Source organism: Eurosta solidaginis, chromosome 2 (assembly GCF_040869045.1).
Source record: "Eurosta solidaginis isolate ZX-2024a chromosome 2, ASM4086904v1, whole genome shotgun sequence".
Taxonomy (NCBI): Eukaryota; Metazoa; Arthropoda; class Insecta; order Diptera; family Tephritidae; genus Eurosta; species Eurosta solidaginis.
In genome coordinates, this window is record NC_090320.1 from 258,343,422 (window position 1) to 258,367,416 (window position 23,995).

Here is a 23,995-nt window from a genome sequence, read left to right on the forward strand (position 1 = left end):
ACCGGCGTATGCCGGCGCGCCATCCACGCCGCCGCCGCCGATAAAGTGATCGCCGTAAACCTCTAATCGATGCTGATAGTCTTTTGCCGTATATAGATCCAATATATTCCGGTATCAAGCACCATTAATGAATAAGCCCGACCATCTGCGGAACGATTTAATGTGACCACATTGAATCTTCCATGAAGAACTTGGGTTCGCCAGAGCTCCGCTTTCTAAAGGAATAGGATGCGCTACGAGTGTATGAAAATTTGGTTGGCAACCCTTTGAAAGGGTTAAGCTACGCAACTTCTTGAATAATTTTTAGTCGCCTCTAATAACAGATATTCCTCGGGTCTATTCTAAGCCCCCAGAACCCGCTGAGAGACGAGGCTGTCTTCGGTAGTTTTGATACATCGTATATGCAGACATATGCATAGGAGGCGACAGTGAGAGCACAAAAGAGCACAGATGTTAATACACACATATAAAAGCATATTATTAAAATACAACAGTGAATATGAGATAACGAAAGCTGTTCACTTAAGGTCTGAACCCTGGGAGAAATAGGCGAATGAAGCAATTGAGAGCATAAAAACAGCGCAAGCTAATGAGCAGTCAATCAGTAAAGTGCGCTAGTAAGTTAATTGTGAAATACTACTACTATAGTAGTGTTGTAAATAAATAACATTTTGTTATACTGAGTTCATCGATTCCAATGATAGCAGAAGGTGCAGAATAATCAAAAAATTCCTAAAATTCGATAAAATACAATATATATGCGACCGATCGTTATAATATTTAAGAAGAAAATGTATACCATATACACGAGCATCTCTGAAATTTTAAGCTACTACGTTTTAAAATGACACAAAAATTGCAAAGCCCTTTTATCTGAACAAATAGGTTGTATGGAAGATATATGTATTAGTAATCTTATCGCGTCGGTTCCGACAAATGTTTAGACGGGCATTAAAATACACACGCTTACAAAATTTCAACTCAAAAATTGAGGGACGAGTTTGTGTTCAAAGAGTCAGACGGAAGGACAAACGAGCGGACGGAAATGGCATAATAAACTCAGCTCGTTAACCTCTACATTTCAGTATACTATCTCTTATCTCTTAATGACTTACAATTTTTCGAGATTCGCATCAAGCCTTAAATAGCTTTTCATTTTCACGAAAGATATACTTAATAAATGCAAGACATAGGCGCCTGTAGAGTTCGGTGGCTATTATGGTACGCGAGTTTTAAGAATGTAAGATTTGATTCGTAAATTAAAAAACGTTTGAGAAGGATAAGATAGAACTTTGAGCCCGCGAACTATAGAAAACTTTAGTAGTTTCATCATCAAATGTCAGCATTTGTTGACAATTGTAATTAAAGGTACTTGAGCGGCTTAGCTGCGCTGGCCTATCTCTTGTCACTTGTCCGAATAAATCTATTTATAATGAGAATCGGTTTGACAGGTAATTTACAATTCAGAGTGAGAGTTTTAAATCAAAAAGGTCCTTCGGAATGTTATTGTCTGGCCACATTTGGAATCACTTTAAATCCCGTTTATTTTGAACAAATTATGAACATGTTATCGACTTATTATCGGCATGTTGTCGTTTTGTTATCGACACAAGCTGATATCTCAGAATCACAGGACTGTTTTGGGAGTACTATATACGTGTTGTTTGGTTAGTTATTTCCTTTTTATTTACGTATTGTCACCTCGTTATGGAAAAGAAAAAAACACCGGCGAATTATCGGCTTAGATATTATCGTTGTGGTTTTTGTTTGCTACTGACATGTTATCGTCTTGTTATCGTTTGGGGGCCGTGTGTAGAAGTCCACGAAAGTGGGGAAAGCTTCTGACCGCCATTCACCTGGGAATGGTCGGAGCGATTCTTTTGCATGCGGTTCAAGCAGCTCACTACTGCCGGTCGCTTGCGGCCAAGTATCCTCTGGGTAGCCGCTAAACACCCGTTTAGCGGTGAGCTAATGTGAGAAGGCGACAACCTGGCTAGGCCACTCTGACATAATCGGTTTAAGGGCTAGCCGGGGGAGATTTCATCGGCAGCGTCTGTACACCTCTAGGTGCGGCGGCAAGCGGGCGTCTGTCTTGGAGCAAGCGGTTCGCTATATAAACGTGCCAAGTAATATTTTCACCCCCGCTGAGCGGGTTGTGAGCTGGGCTTGGGACCCGCCACGTAAAACCATACTCCAATGAAATATAACAACAAGCCTCGGATAAATACACCTTCTATTGATGACGACCATGGCAAACGTTTGAAAGACAATGAATTGAGGGCATGCACCTGGAACGTCCGCTCCCTGAATGGGATTGGTGCAGATGCCCGGCTGGTTGATGTCCTCGTCAAAGCAAAATCTGACATCACCGCCATCCAAGAAATGCGTTGGACGAAGCAAGGAAGAAAGAAGATCAAAAATTGTGACATAAATTGGAGTGGCCATGCGAATAAGCGCAGTTTCGGCGTCGGATTCGTGGTGGGAGAGAGACTTTGTCGCCAAGTGCTGGCGTTCACGCCTGTGGACGAGCGTCTCGCCGCTATTCGAATTAAAGCAAAATTTTTTAATATATCATTCATCTGCGCCCATGCGCCGACAGAGGAGAAAGACGATGAGGTGAAAGACACTTTTTATGAAAAATTAGAACGCACATACGAGCGCTGCCCCCGTCATGATATAAAAGTCGTGCTTGGCGACTTTAACGCCAGGGTGGGCAAAGAAGGTGTTTTTGGCCCTACAGTCGGAAAGTTCAGCCTACACAATGAAACTTCTCCTAACGGACTGAGGCTGATTGACTTTGCCGGTGCTCGAAACATGGTCATATCAAGCACGAGGTTCATGCATAAAAAGATACATCAAGCTACATGGCTGTCTCCTGATCGAAATACTCGCAATCAGATCGATCACGTTGTGATAGACGGACGGCATGCCTCCAGTGTTTTAGATGTGCGAACGATCCGAGGACCTAACATCGATTCGGACCACTATCTCGTTGCAGCCAAAATACGCACCCGCCTCAACGCGGCTAAAAACAAGGAACAAAAAACACAAGAAAAGCTAGACGTCGAAAACCTTCAATCACAACAGACTGCCAATGATTTCGCAACTCGACTCTCACACCTGCTCTCTGAGGGCACAACTCATCCTGAAGGAATACAGGAGCAGTGGGAGCATATCTCCAAAGCACTTCATACTGCCGCCGAGGAAAAAAAAAAATTGGTTACCGGCGGCCACGAAAAAACAACTGGTATGATGAAGAATGCCGCGTTGCAACCGAAAGAAAAGACGCTGCCTACAGGGCTACGTTAAAAGCGAGCGCGACAAGAGGAGTGTGTGAACGCTATCGTGAGTTGAAAAGGGAAGCGAGACGCCTTTTCAGGAAGAAAAAAGCAGAAGCAGAAAGGCGTGAGTGCGAGGAGCTTGAGCTGCTAGCCACCAGGAATAACGCCCGAAAATTCTACCAAAAAATACGGCGACAGACGGAAGGTTTTAAGACCGGGGCAAACTCCTGTAGGAATGAAAACGGCGACCTTGTAACTGATGTCCAGAGAGTGCTTAGATTATGGAGGGAACACTTCTCTGCTCTCCTAAATGGAGGCAGCAATTCACCGCACGAAGTTAGAATAGCAATAACCAGATTGAAAAACAACAAGGCCGTGGGCGCTGATGGATTGCCTGCGGAGCTATTCAAGTTCGGTGGCGAGGAGTTGGTAAGGCGCATGCAGCAGCTTCTTAGCAAAATATGGGCGGACGAAAGCATGCCCGACGGTTGGAATCTAAGTGTTCTTTGCCCAGTCCACAAAAAGGGGGATACTGCAAAATGCACCAACTATCGTGGAATCAGCCTTCTTAATATCGCATATAAGGTCCTTTCAAGTGTATTGTGCGAAAGATTGAAGCCCACCGTGAACCGGCTGATTGGACCTTATCAGTGCGGCTTCAGACCTGGTAAATCTACCATCGACCAGATTTTCACAATGCGCCAAATCTTGGAAAAAACCCGTGAAAAGAGAATCGACACACATCACCTCTTCGTCGACTTTAAAGCCGCCTTCGACAGCACGAAAAGGAGCTGCCTATATGCCGCTATGTCTGAATTTGGTTTCCCCGCAAAACTTATACGGCTGTGCAAAATGACGTTGAGCAACACCATCAGCTCAGTCAGAATTGGGAAGGACCTCTCCGAGCCGTTCGAAACTAAACGAGGTTTCAGACAGGGTGACCCCCTATCGTGCGATTTCTTTAATTTGATGCTGGAGAAAATTATACTAGCTGCAGAACTTAACCGCACTGGAACAATATACTATAAAAGCGTGCAATTAATGGCATATGCTGATGACATTGATATCATCGGCCTAAACACCCGCGCTGTTAGTTCTGCTTACTCCAAGCTGGAAAAAGAAGCGGTAAAGATGGGTTTGATGGTGAATGAGGACAAAACGAAGTACCTGCTGTCATCGAGCAAATAGTCAGCGCATATGCGCCTTGGCAACCACGCTACTGTTGGCAGCCATAATTTCGAAATAGTAAAAGACTTCGTTTATTTGGGAACCAGCATCAACACTAGCAACAACATCAGCACTGAAATCCAGCGAAGAATCAATCTTGCCAATAAATGCTACTTTGGACTAGGTAGGCAATTGAAAAGTAAAGTCCTCTCTCGGCGAACGAAAATCATACTCTACAAGTCACTTATCGTACCCGTCCTGCTATATGGGGCAGAAGCATGGACCATGACAACAGCAGATGAAGCGGCTTTGGGAGTGTTCGAGAGAAAAGTTCTTCGAAAGATTTATGGACCTCTACGCGTTGGCGATGGCGAGTACCGAAGAAGATTTTATGATGAGCTGTACGAGCTATACGCAGACATCAACATAGTCCAGCGAATTAAAACGCAGCGGCTGCGCTGGCTAGGCCATGTTATGCGAATGAAAGATGATGCTCCGGCCAAGAAAGTGTTTCTATCGGAACCCGCCTATAGAAGCAGAGGTAGAGGGCGGCCCCCACTCCGTTGGAAGGACCAGGTGGAAAACGATTTAAACTCCCTTGGTGTGACCAATTGGCGCCGGTTGGCGGAGCGAAGGAGCGACTGGCGCGCCTTGTTGGACGGCCATAACCGTTTAGACGGTTAAGCGCCAATTAAGTAAGTAAGTAAGTAAGTAAGTATCGTTTGTTATATTCACAAGTTTTCCATTTGTTATCGGCTTCTTCTCTATAGCAAAATTATTCCAGAGTCATCGGCTTCTTGAAGTTTATGTTTTTTTTTTTTTTTTTTGTTGTGTTAGCAATAAAGGCACTCCCCCAAGATTTTGGTGAGAATTATGGATGTTGATAGTCATTTATCGGATATAGATCCAGCACGTTCCGATAACAAGCACCATTAAAGTACAAGTCCGACCATCTCGGGAGTTTTGATGTGACCACTGATAGCAAACGGATACTTCAATAAAACGCTGATGACTCGTCGTTAAAAAATGTTCGTTAGTAAATCAATTATTATAATTCGATAACAATTCGGAAAACTTTCGATAACGAATAAATAACTTTATAAAACATATACGTAATTACTTCAACAGAAGTCGATTAATTTTATATAACAAATCGACAAATATTCGATAACATTTCGATTACAAACCCATAACTCATCCATACGTATATCATCGGATAAATTTTGTAACATTTCGGCCACAAATTCATAAATAGTTGATACCAAATCAATAACTTTCCTTTCCTCTAGTTTCCTCTGTTTTTGCCCTCTTTTTCTCCCATTTTTGAATACCGAATAAGAAAATACTGTAACTTATCTGAGTCTGTCTCTTCTATGCATTCCTATAATAGCTGAAAATTATATTTCGTTGCATAAAGCCCACATACTATTTGAACACTGGAGCTATCGTATTACAACCTTCAGCTTCTAGCCGGACTACAGCCAGATTGATCTTGTGTTCCCTTGAATTTCGAGGATATTAGTCACATCTCACGCCTTGGATGCCTTACCTCATTTACACCCTAAGCCCTTTAAGTCACCGTGGTTAAGCTCATGCGTGACTGTTAAACCAGAAGCTAGTATGCGCCAATCTCACTAATCGACTATCTATTTTACAAATGCAGTTGTTCCCTGTTACTGATTCAAACCACGAAGGTAAGTAGGAAAGTTGTATCCACTCTTGTTAGAAAGCCCATCGTGATGTTTGACCAATGAAATGCGTAATTACTGCTGTTAGCACGTATATCCGGCTAGCCATGCGGACAGGCGGCTATACCTCCTGAGCAAAGAAAACATCGCAATGGAACCCCCTCACTGAATCTGGGAGCCTCATAAATATGTACGTTCCGCTCCTACTCTCTAGCAAGCTTTCCCCCTGTGGGTTAGGGGTTAGAATATGCCCACGGTAGGTATACCGGTCGTAAAAGGCGACCATAATACCATGGGTACCCAATCCATGAGTAAGGTGTTTTACTCGAAAGGTAGCAGGGTGAAAGCGGTGTATCACCCTGTGGGACCCTAGGCAAGGTCTTTATAAAAAGTGCTACCGCGGGAGCAGGAGAAGCCAGTGTGATCTGGTGCACTGCATCGAACGATGCTTTGTACTCAGGTCTCACCTCCTGTCCTGGGATGGCCCCCTTGTGGGAGCATCGCGGTGGCTGTGGTTTCAAATAGAGTTCACTTATGACACACGCTCTGAGTAGACTTGTTTTCCCTTGGGGACCCAAGACCCAAGGGAATTCGGTCTCATGCTTGCCACGGCGGTCCCAATTTCATTGAGAAGCTGACCCTGAGGGGCAGATGATAGGTTGGTCACATCCCTTAAATTGTGACAAAATGCTGTACAAAAGTCGACGAAAGATGGTGAAAGAGCGCATGTCTATCGTCAGCCAAAAAACAATCGATAATTGTACGAGTGGGCCGGTGCTCATCTCGTCTTTTGAGATGTTTTGAGGCTGCTTTAGACTGCGCAAGCGAATAGAAGGCGTTCGCTGTGTGGATGGCCACACCCTATATGTGGCAAGATTTGACGTTGTCAAATCACTGTAGTGTGGCGGACTGCAGTGCAAAGATGTTGCTGGGGCAGGTACTCGGTACTTACAGGTCTGTGAGCGGAAAAGGTTGGCCACATCCCTCCATTGTGGTAGGAGTGTATTTGGAGGCAAATCGGTGCATAATTGTTGTGTAATTGAGTGGAAATTGGAGCGAAATTAGTAGCGAAAATGGAAGCCAATAGAAGACGATATGGCACACAATGTTTGTCAACGTAGTGTGGCCTCAAGCGATGTCGAGGGGCATTGTTGAGGCGGGCACTCGGCACTCACAGGTCTGTGTGCGGAAAAGGTTGGTCACATCCCTTGATTTAAATTGTGATGGTGTTTGGTGTTGAAGACGGCGCATAATTGGATGCCAAGCTCACTTTGTTTGTCAACGTAGTGCGGCCCTTTAAGCAACATCTAAGCAAAACCAAGCGCCGCCAAATATCTCAATCTGGTTAACTTGTTAACCAGATACCGAAATATCAAAATCAATGAAAGAGGGACCTTGAGGCAAGCACGGAACTCGCGGTGGAGTTGCCGTGCAACCAGGTGCCATTACCCGAAAATGGAAGAGGAGGATGGATAGTCCTCCTCGGCCAAACCAAGGCTGGTTGACTTGAACACCCCAGCTCACCGCATTGGTACCAACTTGTTGGGCCGAAGATCAACGGACATTGATCTGTGTTTTACACCGGAGGTAAGTCTTCACGACAGGGACTCCCGTAATACACTTTCTTTCGTCTCTAGCAAGCTTACCAGTTTCCCATATCTTTATAGTAAGAGAAATCTATGATTTATACCGGAGACTGCAGCAGAACATATTTACGGCAGCTCGTTGCCCTTTGTCTTGCGTGATACTCATGTAACTTTTGTTCTCTCTATGATAAAATCTGTCATGTGTCTATGCCATGAATTTCGACTTCGTACCTTAATCTATCCCATTACTCGTGTTTAGCCGTAGAAGGCTCAACGGTGCCCTTTAGTTAGGTTTAAAATATCTTAGCTGTAAAAGTCGGCAATGTATGAAACTTCGTCAGTTTATCTTTATATTTAATTTCTTCGCAGACTAATTCATAATATGTATTTTAAAAATACTTTCCTCTTCTTTCTTTTTCACACTTTATTGTATACAGAATAAAAAAATATTCACATGGTATGAGGGTGAGTCCATAACTAGTGAACTTTTCAATGGACGTTTAAATCCGGTCACCAATCATGTGGAATATGGTAAAGCATCTGTTAATCTCACTGCCATACGTGAATCGGATCAGGGTTGGTATCACTGCCAAATCATCTTCCCCAATCGGACACCGAGTGTACGCAACAATGGCACACTCTATCATTTAGCTGTACAAGGTGAGCATGATAAGCTTAAGAAAAGCACAGAAGCAAAAAAATAAAAAAAAAGTCGAGAATACAAACTATAAATAAAAACTTCAACAGCATAAAGCTAATAATAATTGATGATTCAGTGAGATGAACGCAATGAGTTCGCTACAATTACTTGCTCGACCTTTTTAAGGAAATAGCATAAAAGCAATAATAAGAAGCAATGCTGTATTCTATATCGTAAGCTCCCCTTATTTTCTTACTCATTTTCATGCACTTTTTTCTCTTTTCTTCTTTTTCACTTTTCACCTTTATACAGGTGGTTCACTCATAAAAATACCGCCAGTAAATCAAACGATTATGGAGGGTCAAACTGCTTTCTTTCATTGTGTCATGAAATATCCAGAAACTTCAACAATTGCTTGGTACAAAGATGGCACGCCGCTAGAGGAGGTGCAGGATATAATGCGACGTTGTCATACTGGTCCCGATGGTAGTCTCAGCATCGATCCAACAATGATGAGCGATTTAGGTGAATACGAATGTCGTGTCAACAATACGGAGGGTGAATTTCAATATGCCAAAGCATTTCTCAATATACAATGTAAGTAACTTGAGCTAGCCAACATATGTTTATGTATATACTTTGAAAGTATGGGTGACTGTGTGTATGGGTGAGAGTTTGCTTGCGTGGTTTAGGAAATGCGTTTGTGAAATATTTTGGTGAATATCAATAGCAAAAAGAATTGCGGGATTCTTTTAATGGTTTTTAACTCAAGCTCAAAAAATTACAATTGGAGAAAACAAATGTAAAACTTGTATTTTATTATCAAGACAACTTCATATTTGTATATTTTCTTTATGTTATTGATATTAGAGAAAATTTGCACCTGGCGATGGTTACTAGGACATGTTTCTGAACTTCACTTTTTCACGAGTTTGCTTTTCGGGTGCTGAGCTTTGACTTCGAGCTAACCTGCCTTCATACTGTGGTTCAGGCAAATGGCTTTTATACACAATTTGGTACAAAGTATAAAGAAACAGAAAAACAAAAGTTAAAGACAAATTACAGAACTTGCATTGGGGAACTCGCATGGCAAAGTAGATAGAGACATTTGCCTTAACACCAGCATGAATGCAGGTGAACTCGAGTTCAAAACTCAGCACCCGAAAATCTAGCTGATAATGAAGTGAAATTCAGAAAAATTTTGGAAAATTTCGAGATCACAAAATTGAAGGGAAGTATTTTCGCTAATCCAGTGAAGTTCAAATAAAAAATAAAATAAATGTAAGGCGCGATAACCTCCAAAGAGATTTTAGGCAAAGCTTCTCTTCCAATTTGTGTCGTGCTCCTTTGAAATTTTTCTACAAATTGGCGGGAAGGGACCTACTTGTTTTATGCCGACTCCGAACGGCATCTGCGAGGCAGATGAGTTTTCACTGAGAAGCTTTTTTCACAGAGTGCTTGCCAAACACTACCAAGGGGCTACACCGATTAGAAACATTTTCTTCTAATAGAAAAACCTTATTTCTTAAATTTTGATGTTGCTTTGCCCGGGGCGTGAATCCAGGATTGGCATTAATATAAATTTTTTTTTTGTTTTTGTTTGTAAAATAAATTAAAAATAATTAAGTATTCGTTATTTTATTTTATTTTATTGATTTATCTATTATAAGCAAATTTTAAAATTTCTTAAGATTTTAGCAGATTCTTGTTGGTTTTTGATGAATTCTGGCTTTGAAAATCATTCCAATGTCCCATCTTTTTGCTATCGATATTCGTATACATTTCGTTAAATTCTTTGTAGTTTTCTTTGTTGTTGTTATAACCGCAAAAAATACTCCTCCAATGTAAATTGAAATATTCCAGGCAATAGATAAGAATCTATTACGCTCGGGTGCTAGCGCCTTCTGGCACTAGCCCGAATGCCTTGAAAACAACTTTCCGTAACACCTTGAATCTTCGGATATACCTTCGGTAATACCTACCGCGAGAATTCTCTAAGCTCCTTAACCCGCGAGAAGTTATGAAATGAATAATGAGTAGACAAATTCGTCTCATTGATTGTTGCCTCTTGGCTGATATTGATTGACTTAGCGATAAGACACGAGCTAACAATTTCCGATGTCCTTTCATCTCATAATCTCTGTTCCCAATGTTTTGGATGTTAATGTTAAAAAGATATTGGTAAGCAATATTTCTCTATTTTGAAACTTATTGAAAGGATATACGAAATACTATCGTTTACTGTTTAAGTGACTTAAACTATGAACATTTTTTCTTTCCTTTCATTAACCATTAAGTGCGGTTGTAATTCTCAACTGGTTAGTTAAATATTCTAAAGGCATAGTTTAAAATTTGTATCCCAAATCGTCGTTTTTTAAGCAAAATAAGGTGGTTGAAAACGTACCTAATACCTTAGAGCCGAAGTGATCGCCCCCAATAAATACATACAGGCTGCAACGGCGGGGTTTTCACAGCGAAATGAGGAAGCTTTTCCCCCAGAGCACAAGTGGTCGCCTCCAATTGTATACACAACAAGTAAAGAAGGCTTAGTTCGGGTGTAACCGAACATTACATACTCAGTTGAGAGCTATGGAGACAAAGTAAGGGAAAATCACAATGTAGGATGAACCTAGGGTAACCCTGGAATGTGTTTGTATGACATGTGTATCAAATGGAAGGTATCAAAGAGTATTTTAAGAGGGCCATAGTTCTATAGGTGGACGCCATTTAGGGATATCGCCATAAAGGTGGACCATGGCTGACTCTAGAATTGTTTGTACGATATTGGTATCAAATGAAAGGTGTTAATGAGTATTTTAAAAGGGAGTAGGCCTTAGTTCTATAGGTGGACGCCTTTTCGAGATATCGCCATAAAGGTGGACCAGGGGTGACTCTAGAATGCGTTTGTACGATATGGGTATCAAACGAAAGGTGTTAATGAGTATTTTAAAAGGGAGTGGGGCTTAGTTCTATGGGTTGACGCCTTTTCGAGATATCGCCATAAAGGTGGCCCAGGGGTGACTCTAGAATTTCTTTGTACGATATGGGTATCAGACGAAAGGTGTTAATGAGTATTTTAAAAAGGAGTGGGCCTTAGTTCTATGGGTTGACGCCTTTTCGAGATATCGCCATAAAGGTGGCCCAGGGGTGACTCTAGAATTTCTTTGTACGATATGAGTATCAAACGAAAGGTGTTAATGAGTATTTTAAAAGGGAGTGGGCCTTAGTTCTATGGGTGGACGCCTTTTCGAGATATCGCCATAAAGGTGGACCAGGGGTGACTCTAGAATGCGTTTGTACGATATTGGTATCAAATGAAAGGTGTTAATGAGTATTTTAAAAGGGAGTAGGCCTTAGTTCTATAGGTGGACGCCTTTTCGAGATATCGCCATAAAGGTGGACCAGGGGTGACTCTAGAATATGCGTTTGTACGATATGGGTATCAAACGAAAGGTGTTAATGAGTATTTTAAAAGGGAGTGGGCCTTAGTTCTATGGGTTGACGCCTTTTCGAGATATCGCCATAAAGGTGGCCCAGGGGTGACTCTAGAATTTCTTTGTACGATATGGGTATCAAACGAAAGGTGTTAATGAGTATTTTAAAAGGGAGTGGGCCTTAGTTTTATGGGTGGAGTCCTTTTCGCGATATCGCCATAAAGGTGGACCAGGGGTGACTCTAGAATGCGTTTGTACGATATGGGTATCAAACGAAAGGTGTTAATGATTATTTTAAAAGGGAGTGGGCCTTAGTTCTATGGGTGGACGCCTTTTCGAGATATCGCCATAAAGGTGACCCAGGGGTGACTCTAGAATTTGTTTGTACGATATGAGTATCAAATTAAAGGTATTAGTGAGGGTTTTAAAAGGGAGTGGTGGTAGTTGTATATGTGAAGGCGTTTTCGAGATATCGACCAAAATGTGGACCAGGGTGACCCAGACCAACATCTGTCGGGTACCGCTAATTTATTTATATATGTAATACCACGAACAGTATTCCTGCCAAGATTCCAAGGCCTTTTGATTTCGCCCTGCAGAACTTTTTCATTTTCTTCTACTTAATATTGCAGGTGCACACCCATTTTACAAAGTTTTTTCTAAGGTTATATTTTGCGTCAATAAACCAATCCAATTACCATGTTTCATCCCTTTTTTCGTATTTGGTATAGAATTATGGCATTTTTTTCATTTTTCGTAATTTTCGATATCGAAAAAGTGGGCGTGGTCATAATCAGATTTCGGTCATTTTTTATACCAACACAAATCGAGTTCAGATAATTACGTGAACTGAGTTTAGTAAAGATATATCGATTTTTGCTCAAGTTATCGTGTTAACGATCGAGCAGAAGGACAGACGGTCGACTGTGTATAAAAACTGGGCGTGGTTTCAACCCATTTCGCCCTTTTTTACAGAAAACAGTTATCGTCCTAGAATCTAAGCCCCTACCAAATTTCACAAGGATTGGTAAATTTTTGTTCGGCTTATGGCATTAAAAGTATCCTAGACAAATTAAATGAAAAAGGGCGGAGCTACGCCCATTTTGAAATTTTCTTTTATTATACTCAGTTGAGCAGAGCTCACAGAGTATATTAAGCTTGATTGGATAACGGTTGGTTGTACATATATAAAGGAATCGAGATAGATATAGACTTCCATATATCAAAATAATCAGGATCGAAAAAAAATTTGATTGAGCCATGTCCGCCCGTTAACACGATAACTTGAGTAAATTTTGAGGTATCTTGATGAAATTTGGTATGTAGGTTCCTGAGCACTCATCCCAGATGGCTATTTAAAATGAACGATATCGGACTATAACCACGCCCACTTTTTCGATATCGAAAATTTCGAAAAACAGAAAAAGTGCGATAATTCATTACAAAACACAGATAAAGCGACGAAACCTGGTACATGAGTTGAACTTATGACGCAGAATAGAAAATTAGTAAAATTTTGGACAATGGGCGTGGCACCGCCCACTTTTAAAAGAAGGTAATTTAAAATTTTTGCAAGCTGTAATTTGGCAGTCGTTGAAGATATCATGATGAAATTGGCAGGAACGTTACTCCTATTACTATATGTACGCTTAATAAAAATTAGCAAACTCGGAGAAGGACCACGCCCACTTTTAAAAAAAAAAAATTTGTTTAAGTAATATTTTAACAAAACATTTATTATCTTTACAGTATATAAGTAAATTATGTCAACATTCAACTCCAGTAATGACATAGTGCAACAAAATACAAAAATAAAAGAAAATTTCAAAATGGGCGTGGCTCCGCCCATGACAAAAATTAACCAATCCTTTTGAAATTTGGTAGTGGCATAGATTTTATGACGCTAACTGTTTTCTGTGAAAATGGGCGAAATCGGTTGAAGCCACGCCCATTTTTTATACACAGTCGTCCGTCTGTCCTTCCGCATGGCCGTTAACACGATAACTTGAGCAAAAATCGACATATCTTTAATGAACTTAGTTCACGTGCTTACTTGAACTCACTTTATCTTGGTATGAAAAATGAGCGAAATCCGACTATGACCACGCCCACTTTTTCGATATCGAAAATTACGAAAAATGAAAAAAATGCCATAATTCTTTACCAAATACGAAAAAAAAGATGAAACATGGTAAGGTAATTGGATTGTTTTATTGAAGCGAAATATAACTTTAGAAAAAACTTTATAAAATGGTTGTGACACCTACCGTATTAAGTAGAAGAAAATGAAACATTTCTGCAGGGCGAAATAAAAAACCCTTAAAATCTTGGCAGGTATTACATATATAAATAAATTAGTGGTATCCAACAGATGATGTTCTTGGTCACCCTGGTCCACATTTTGGTCGATATCTGGAAAACGCCTTCACATATACAACTACCACCACTCCCTTTTAAAACTCTCATTAATACCTTTAATTTGATACCCTTATCGTAAAAACTCATTCTAGAGTCACCCCTGGTCCACCTTTATGGCGATATCTCGAAAAGGTGTGCACCTATAGAACTAAGAGCCACTCCCTTTTAAAATACTCATTAACATCTTTCGTTTGATACCCATATTGCACAAACGAATTCTAGAGTCACCCCTGGCCCACCTTTATGACGATATCTCGAAACGGCGTCTACCTATGGAACTAAGGATTACTCCCTTTTAAAATACTCATTAACACCTTTCTTTTGATACCCATATTGTAAAAACAAATTCTAGAGTCACCCCTGGTCCACCTTTATGGCGATATTTCGAAAATGCGACCACCTATACAACAACCACCACTCCCTTTTAAAACCCTCATTAACACCTTTCATTTGATACCCATATCGTACTAACAAAGTCTAGAGTCACCCCTGGTCCACCTTTATTGCGATACCTCGAAAAGGCGTCCACCTATAGAACTAAGGCCCACTCCCTTTTAAAATACCCATTAACTCCTTTCGTTTGATACCCATATTGTACAAACAAATTCTAGAGTCACCCCTGGTCCACCTTTATGGCGATATTTCGAAAATGCGACCACCTATACAACAACCACCACTCCCTTTTAAGATCCTCATTAATACCTTTAATTTGATACCCATATCGTACAAACAAATTCTAGAGTCACCCCTGGTCCACCTTTATGGCGATATTTCGAAACGGCGTCCACCTAAAGAACTAAGGCCCACTCCCTTTTAAAATACTCACTAACACCTTTCGTTTGATGCCCATATTGTACAAACAAATTCTAGGGTCACCCCTGGTCCACCTTTATGGCGGTATCTCGAAACGGCGTCCACCTATGGAACTAAGGACTACTCCCTTTTAAAATACTCATTAACACCTTTCATTTGATACAAATATCGTACAAACGCATTCTAGAGTCAACCTGATCCACCTTTATGGCTATATCCCTAAATGGCGTCCACCTATAGAACTATGGCCCACTCCCTCATAAAATACTCTTTAATGCCTTTCATTTGATACACATGTCATACAAACACATTCCAGGGTTTCCCTCGGTTCATTTTCCTACATGGTTATTTTCCCTTATGTTGTCAACATAGCTCTCAACTGAGTATGTAATGTTCGGTTACACCCGAACTTAACCTTCCTTACTTGTTTTTGTATTTTGTTGTACCATATCATTACTGGAGTTGAATGTTGACATAATTTACTTATATACTGTAAAGATAATAAATTTTTTTTTATTTTGACTTTGAAAAAATCGTGGTGGTCGGACTCCGATTTTGCTAATTTTCATTAAGCATACATATAGTAATAGGAGTAACTTTCCTGCCAAATTTCATCACAATATTTTCAACGACTGCCAAATTACAGCTTGCAATACTTCTAAATTACCTTCTGTTAAAAGTAGGCGGTGCTACGCCCATTGTCCAAGATTTTACTAATTTTCTATTCTGCATCATAAGTTCAACTCACATACCAAGTTTCATCGCTTTATACGTACTTGGTAATGAATTATCGCACTTTTTCGGTTTTTCGAAATATTCGATATCGAAAAAGTGGGCGTGGTTATAGCCCGATATCGTTCATTTTAAATAGCGATCTGAGATGAGTGCCCAGTAACCTACTTACAAAATTTCATCAAGGTACCTCAAAATTTACTCAAGTTATCGTGCTAAGGGACGGACGGGCGGACGGACGGACATGGCTCAATCAATTTTTTTTTTTTCGATACTGAAGATTTTGATATATGGAAGTCCCTATCTATTTCGATTCCTTTATACCTGTACAACCAACCGTTATCCAATCAAAGTTAATATACTCTGTGAGCTCTGCTCAACTCAGTATAGAAAGGTGTAACAGGTGCTTAGCATCCTCTGCTGTTCAACAAGAACACATAAATAAAATAAACATATAAAATAAATATTGTAATGAATTTACTGCAAATCCTCTTATTTGCAACCTTCTGCTAAGTTCGAATCACTAAATTGTTGAATAAATAACTCCACTATTCAATAATGCAAAATGGCCTTTATTAAAGTTCTTCACAATAACACTACTATTGCTCGCCAGATAGCGTCTTAAATCAAACTGATTGTAGCGCCTCTACTGTTTCGGCCTTTTATACTCTGTGATTTCTCGTTTGCATCCTTCTAGGCTTTTCCAGAATTTACTTAGTTACTGCTATATAATTATAACTACAGATGCACGTGTATAGCTTCTCATATGCGCGTGTGTTTGCGAGCGACACTTCCACAATTATAATTGTATACTTTTGGGAGCATCTCAGATGAGACATCTGCATATGTTTGTGCGTATCTTCTCCACTGCGTGTACGTACATATGTGTAGACATAATGATTGGTCTATTGATGTGTATACAAGTCACTGCTTAGCATCGGCTTAGAGATGATAGTATCCCTTAGTCACAATATAGTTTGAAAAAACTAAAAAGCACACAAATATGGTGCCGTTTTAGTATCTACAATCCAGTTTCGATATTTGATGTTGATAACACCGTAGCACATATGTACGTGTCTCCTCTGTAAAGCACAACTTGTTTTGTAGCGAGTTATGTAACCACTGCCGCGAGTCTTTAATAATTGCCGCTATATGGGTCTAACTCTCCTTTTCGAGCCCAGCCTAGAGAGTCACACACAAGCATACATACAAGTGAAGCTAGTATAAGCGTGTTAATAACATACAGTCCACTAATTTACCAAATACTATTGTTAAAAAAACTTTTCGCCCTCCGAAAAACCAAAGTACAAATTATTACATTTATTATATTTATTTTTAACGACTAGCTGAACAGTTTTTAGCAGTTTGAATTGATATTTATTGGTGTATGTTGCATTTTATTTCTACCCTACATTTAAATGTATCCCGACATTTATACTCTCATTATTGTCATTGCTATTTCTTGCAGATAAGGCTAAAGTGATTTATGCACCACCCGAGGTTTATCTGCCATTTGGTCAACCAGCGGTGCTTGATTGTCACTTTCGCGCCAATCCGCCATTGAAAAATTTGCGATGGGAAAAAGACGGCCTACTCTTCGACTCATATAATGTACCGGTACGTATTAAAAGGATGTTGAAAAAGTGATATTTATATATATGCATCATAAAGAAATCGTTTAATTATTCGAGTGATGCAAACAATTACGAAAAACGAACACGCTTAGATTATGACTTTACAGTTAGTTGAAATACGAGAACTAGGTTCCGTTCAAAATTGTAAATGTTCAATTTCACTTGCTGTAAATGTTATGAGCTAAATTGACTCATTTCATATAAGCACTTTATAATCCTTGTACAAGCTGATACAATAGAAAAAGGAAAATTCAATTTGAAAATAAGAACAGACCAAGCGAACAGAACTATGTTGCCAAGTTTTTTATTGCTTTTCAATTGCAATTTTTTTCTAAATGAGCAGAAAAATATAGCAACTAATATTTATATTAGAGAAAAATTACAAAGTTTACAAACGGATGTTTACCATGGGTGTGTTTCTGAATTTCACTTCTTCATCAGGTAGCTTTTCGCGAGAAAAGTATAGAACTCGAAGTCTCCAACATTCATACTTAATACTAATGTAGAGGCCTTTATCCACTCTGCCATATGAATGCCCCGCTGCTCGCTTTCCAATTGGTCTCTGCTTATAAAAGCAATGCTATAAACCAAATTTTACTAAGCGCTTGGAGCGCGCCTATAATTATTCCACACAATTAATATTAAAAGACATATAGAATAAGTATGTACCTAAAGGAATAGCAACAAAAGGGCAACACTTAGAGGTCAATTGCAAAGCGTGCGGCGGGGCATTCATATGGCTGAGTGGATAAAAGCTTTTACAACAGTATAAAGCATGAATGTTGGAGATTTCCGAGAAGCTAGCTGATGAAGAAGTGATATTCAGAAACATGTGCTAGTAAACATTGCCGTTTCTAAACTCTTTAATTTTTCGCTAATGTCAATAACAAAAACAATTGTATAAAGCAATAGGAGCATATCTCGCTAATTAAATACATATATTCACTAATGGAAAAAAGCACTGAAGTCCAAGTACTTCAAAAGCTCGGCTTCAAACTCATCAATGCTATTTTACGGTGATTATATTTCTAAACTGTGAAATATTTTTTGTTTCACGGAAAACACGGAAAACTATTCCTCGCTTCCTTGTATTTTTTTACAAGAGGACGAGCCATATTTTTCTCAATGAAGTTTCAAGTCCTCAATTAGGTGTGTACATTCACCCTAAGCTAATTCTACAGGGAGGTAAAGTACTCATAAAAGTAAACTGTAGCTATTCGACCAGCAGAAGACGCCCAAGCGTTATATGCTCTGGATTCGCTAACAAGTACCTGGGTACACAGCTGATTGTTTTCTTAATAGGAAGTTAAATATGAGTGAATGCTTAGACGTATCTGCAGTTTTGGATATTAACAAAGTGAGTGATGTACCATCTCCTCTTCATTATCTTATATTCTTTGATCCATTTCAAATTACTTAGCTTAGCATGTGGGTTAAATATGTAGACAAATCTGATTTTTACTGGAAGTTCTGACATGTAAGATCCAATTTTAGTTTTAATTTTAATTTCATGATCCTTCCAGTTTAGTAAGGTGCCGAGAACTATTGCAAGGTTATTGGCTTTAGAGGAGATATTAATGCCAATGCTGTTTAATTTTCGAAAATTGAAAGAAGCGATTTTTTTTCCTAATGAACAGAACAATTTCAGGCTAGGTGGGATTCAAATCAGCAGTTATGTTTTTCCCTACCCTTGATCTGTATCACTAACTCGTTAGAGTACACCACTCTACTCTTTCACTATAGTTTTCAAGCTCCGAAAATTTCTTTAATTACCAATATCCATACGAAAGAGATCTGTACAGCCTTTACATAGATTGAAAATCGCTTGGTTAATTACTTTGCACATTAACAAAAAATTTCGATATATTTTTAGAAATTATCGATTTGCGTGTTACCAGTTTCTCAATGCCGTGTTATTGATTTGCAATCGAAAAGTTATCGACTTGTTATTCAAAAAAGATATCGATTTTATATCGAAAATTATCGATTTCTTATCGAAGACTTTTTGGTTTGTTGTGAAACTCGAGTTGTCGTCTTGTCATCCCCGAGGGATCTATACTTCCTTTAGATAGATTGAAAATCGCTTGGTTAATTACATTCCACATTAACTAAAAAATATCGATATATTTTTAGGAATTATCGAGTTGCGTGTTACCAGTTTCTCAATGCCGTGTTATTGATTTGTCATCGAAAGGTTATCGACTTGTTATCCAAACACGATATTGATTTGATATCGAAAAGTTATACATTTTTTATCGAAGACTTTTGAGTTTGCTACGAAACTCGAGTTATCGGCTTGTTATCGCAGAGTCTTGGTATCGACCGGTTACAGATATTTAAACGATTTTACGTTGAAATGTATCATGCCTTCTTTTATATCTAGCATTAAACATAAATACCACTAAATGATAAATTTTTTTTTTCTAAATTAAATTTTAAAATTTGTTCACCTAAATTTTCTACTTACATTCCACAGGGCGTTTTCTACAAAAGCAATGGCAGTCTTTATTTCTCTAAAGTCGATGAAAGTACGGCAGGCAGTTATACGTGTACACCCTACAATGATCTGGGCACGGATGGGCCATCGCCCATAATTAGTGTAATTGTGTTGCGTCCACCAATATTTAGTATTACACCTAAACCCATTTACATACAAAAGTTGGGTGAAACAGCTGAATTACCATGCGAAGCTATTGACCGAGACGGAAATAATCGACCAACAATTGTCTGGAGTCGAGTAAGTACAGTTACAATTATTTGAAGCTACATCCATACATATGTACATACAAACACATTCAAACAAATACAACACACAATATATGTATTATATGAGCTCATGCTCTAACAAACAATAACAATTTTAAAGTAGTTACATACATACGTACGTATGTATGTAGCTACAAAGTATATACATATGTAGATAAAACGACAGCACCAGAATGAAAATTTGGAATTATTATGATGGAATTCGTTCAGATGCAAGCAACTTGATACAGCAGCAGTGTTCCGACCATCTGCTGGTCAGTAATAGCAAATTCTGTAACCACATTAGTCATGATACAGCATACCCTATGTGAAATTTTCACCCGATCTGAAATTTTCATGTAAATTCATTGTTTGGCTATCGGCTTATTATCGCTAGCGATTTATTATCGTTGATGTTTCTTTTTTCCTTATCGACTTGCTATCGCCGAGCTCCTTATTGCTTTCTTATCGGTTTATTATCGACAGGTCAGAGAAGTGTCACCGATTTTATATTGAAGCTTTAATGATGTCTGTTTCATAGCAAACCATTGTGACGTCGCTAAAAAAACGATAACACGATGATAACAAATAAGGAAAACTCCGATAAGGATTCGATAACAAACCGATACAATTCTAATAAAAAATCCATACGTTTTTTATAACAAATCTTAAATACGCAGAGAGTAAATTGGTAACAAGCCGAAAACAAATCGATAACTTTTAGATAACTTTAGAAAACTTAACTTTTAAATAAAAAATCATTTTAGTCCCTAATGGAAACTGTTTAGACGTGTTGCACAGAGGTTTCATTTCAAATAATGCTACGAAGACTCAATATATGGTAGCGAAATTTGGGAAATTCTGATTATTTTTCAATCTCTATTGTTCGAATCTCTGAACTGTCGAATAATTAACTCAAATATTCAGTATAACAAAACGTTCTTTATTTATACTACTTTGGGAGTAGTACGGTTATCGCGTACTTCATTTAAGCGTGTTAAATTCAAACTGACTGATTACAAACATGCTTTCAGGAAGAGTTGTATCTCAAGCTTGATATAACCACTTTGAGCCTCAAAGATCATTCAACCCCCTTCCTTCATGAGGAACTTGGGAAACCAAAGCCTTTTCTGCTAAGCTAACATAATTATCTACGACCAGGTAAAGTTGCTGTTGATGTTATAGCGGTAAAAACACCCCACGAAGGTTGGGGAAGTGTTGTCGATATTGATGCTCTTTTACCGGATATAAATCCGATTCGTTATGGCAACAAGCACCATGAAGGCACGAGCCCGACCATCTCGAGAATGATTTAATATGAACGCTGTGAACCATCTGGCCATCCTGACCTCACCCCTACTTCCGTGCGGAACTTGGGGTAACCAGAGCTATAAATTGCGCTGACAACCCTTTGGGTTATTTGGGTATTTAAATCGCCTCTTACAACAAGAATACCTGCCTCGGGTATATTCTAAGCCCACTAATCCGTTGGAGGAGTAAGTGATGACGATAATTGGGTTTGACAAGCCCTTGACACAACCATTTTGAATCCCGACAGGGAACATCGCCAGTATTTGTACACACTTAAGTGTTTGTTGGGCAAACCAGCAATTGGGCAACGGAAATTGGAAAGTGGCTTTAAGTATGCCAAATTCAATATAACGGTGTCGGGAGGAAAATTTCATTGTTTCAAGCTACACAATGTTGTGCTATGCCTCCTGTGCTGCAGTGGCATGTGGCATGTTGCAATGGTGTGGGATAGTGACAGTTTTGAAATGTGATTGATTGGTTGATTAAAATTTAACGACGACAAAGTTGTTGCAAGTCAAGTTGTCCGATTATACGACTTATTTCCAACTACTTAATCAAGGAGGAAAAAGATGCATTGAAATTACCTAAACAACACAGTTAATGAAGAGGTTGATACTACAGCCCTACTGGGTTTGAACCCAGGATCTTCGGTGGCCGCTTGTTATCCACGTGTTATAAAGGACTCATTTTGTTGTTGTAGCGATGAGGACACTGCCCGAAGGTATTGTGGAGTGTTATCGGTGGTGTTGGTCCTTTTCAGGTACGTTCCGGTAACAAGAACCATTAAGGTACTAGCCCGACTATCTTGCGGAAGACTTAGTATGATCACATGAAACCTTCTAGCTATGCCGCCTTCCCACCCCTAGATCAATGAGAAACTTGGGGTCGCCTCGGCTGTTAAAGAAACAGAATTCGCTACGGGTAGGTGAAGTTGACAATTTGGTTGGAGAAGCTATAGATTGTGCCCTTGAAAGGGTTGCCCTTCACAACTCCTTTATTCAATTTGGTATTTTACGACAGCATACCTGTAGAGGGTATATTCTAAGTCCCCTAACCCGCTGGGGGTATATACGCCTCATCGTTTTGTAAAGAAACAAATACCGATAAAACTTCAATATAAGATCTATGACACATCTGTAAACCGGCTATAACAAGCCGACAAGATACCAATAAAAATCCAGTGTTGCGGCAATAGCAAGCCTATAGCAAACCGATTACTCGACGTTAATAATTAGCTATCGATAGTAAAATAATAATTTGTCGGTTTGGTGTGTTGCAGGCAAGGAGACAACGAAGCTCTTCTAAAGAAGCCTGAAACTATTTTTTTTTGATGAAGTCGCCTCTGTTTCTGCTAAACTTTAACTCCTAGGTAAGCTCTGGCTAACATAAAAACCTTAGGTTTCTAGACGTACACATATATACATATTTACATTTCGAACTTCACGAACACTTGGTATTCAGTGAATACTGAATACTATTCACGCCTTTTTATTAAAGAGCTTTGCCATAATAGTGTTTATCGTCAGGGATTTGTATATCAAGGTCATCATCTTCCAAGCTATTTGAATCTTATTGTATTAGTATAATTTCATAAACAACTATAACACCATGGAAAGAGTTGACAGCTTTCCAAAAAAATTCATTCTACCCCAATATTGCAGCGACTATATCCAATCCAAATGCAAAGCACGAGCTTACAGGCCTTCGAATAGCAATCGCATCTGGCGCCAAGCTCATTATCTATAGAATCCTATTCATTGGACTACACAACACTACAGAATAGCCACTGTCTCTCTCCCTTCAACCAAAATACCGCTACATGCAGAATCAAAACAGTTCCAACTAGTTTATGTTATTACAATACATTTCAATTACTATCCTCTTTGTTAAGCCTAAATAAATATTCATTCAATGAAGTATTATAATTGACTAATGAGTGTTTCTCTTTACCCCCTCATTGTTTTTGTGCAGAAAGACGGCAGCGCTTTACCCGAAGAACGTCACACCATCAATTCTGGGAATTTAATCATTACAAATTTGATTGAAACAGATCGTGGTTTGTATGAGTGTTCGGCCACTAATGAAGCTGCTACCATAACTGCCGAAACAGAATTAATGATCGAAAATATTGCACCACGACCACCCTACAATTTGACAGCAAATAGCACAGAAACAGCAATAACAATACGTTGGCAACCAGGTAAGTTCGTTCATATTGTTACGAATATTAGCAAAACTAAGGGGTGCTGCTATCTCTAAGCCGATGCTAAGCAGTGACGCGAATTCACATCAATAATTCAATCATTATGTATCTACATAAACGAAACAATAATTGCGTCTACACATATGTACCATGTACACAAACACATGCATATATCTGAGATACTCCTGGAAGTATGCAATGAGAGAAGCTATACAATCGTGCAATTGTAGTTACAGCTGAGAAGTTTGAGAGCTGATGGACTAGAAGATTCTGGAAATGGAAGCGCTTGGAAGCGTTGAAATCAGAGAGTATAAAAGGCAGCAAATGTAGAGGCGCTGGAATT

General features: G+C 39.2%; 1 protein-coding gene across 9 annotated transcripts in view; it reads left to right on the forward strand.

Moving 5' to 3' along the window:
- The window catches only part of bdl (borderless), an 83,785-nt gene that overhangs the window by 53,787 nt on the left and 6,003 nt on the right, over positions 1–23,995 (forward strand). For all 9 annotated transcript variants that reach the window (XM_067767698.1, XM_067767700.1, XM_067767699.1 and 6 more), the window contains 5 exons: positions 8,160–8,382; positions 8,675–8,959; positions 17,228–17,376; positions 19,870–20,130; positions 23,421–23,649. In XM_067767698.1, coding sequence (XP_067623799.1) covers positions 8,160–8,382; positions 8,675–8,959; positions 17,228–17,376; positions 19,870–20,130; positions 23,421–23,649 — 1,147 coding nt within the window. The remainder of the gene's footprint in view (positions 1–8,159; positions 8,383–8,674; positions 8,960–17,227; positions 17,377–19,869; positions 20,131–23,420; positions 23,650–23,995) is intronic.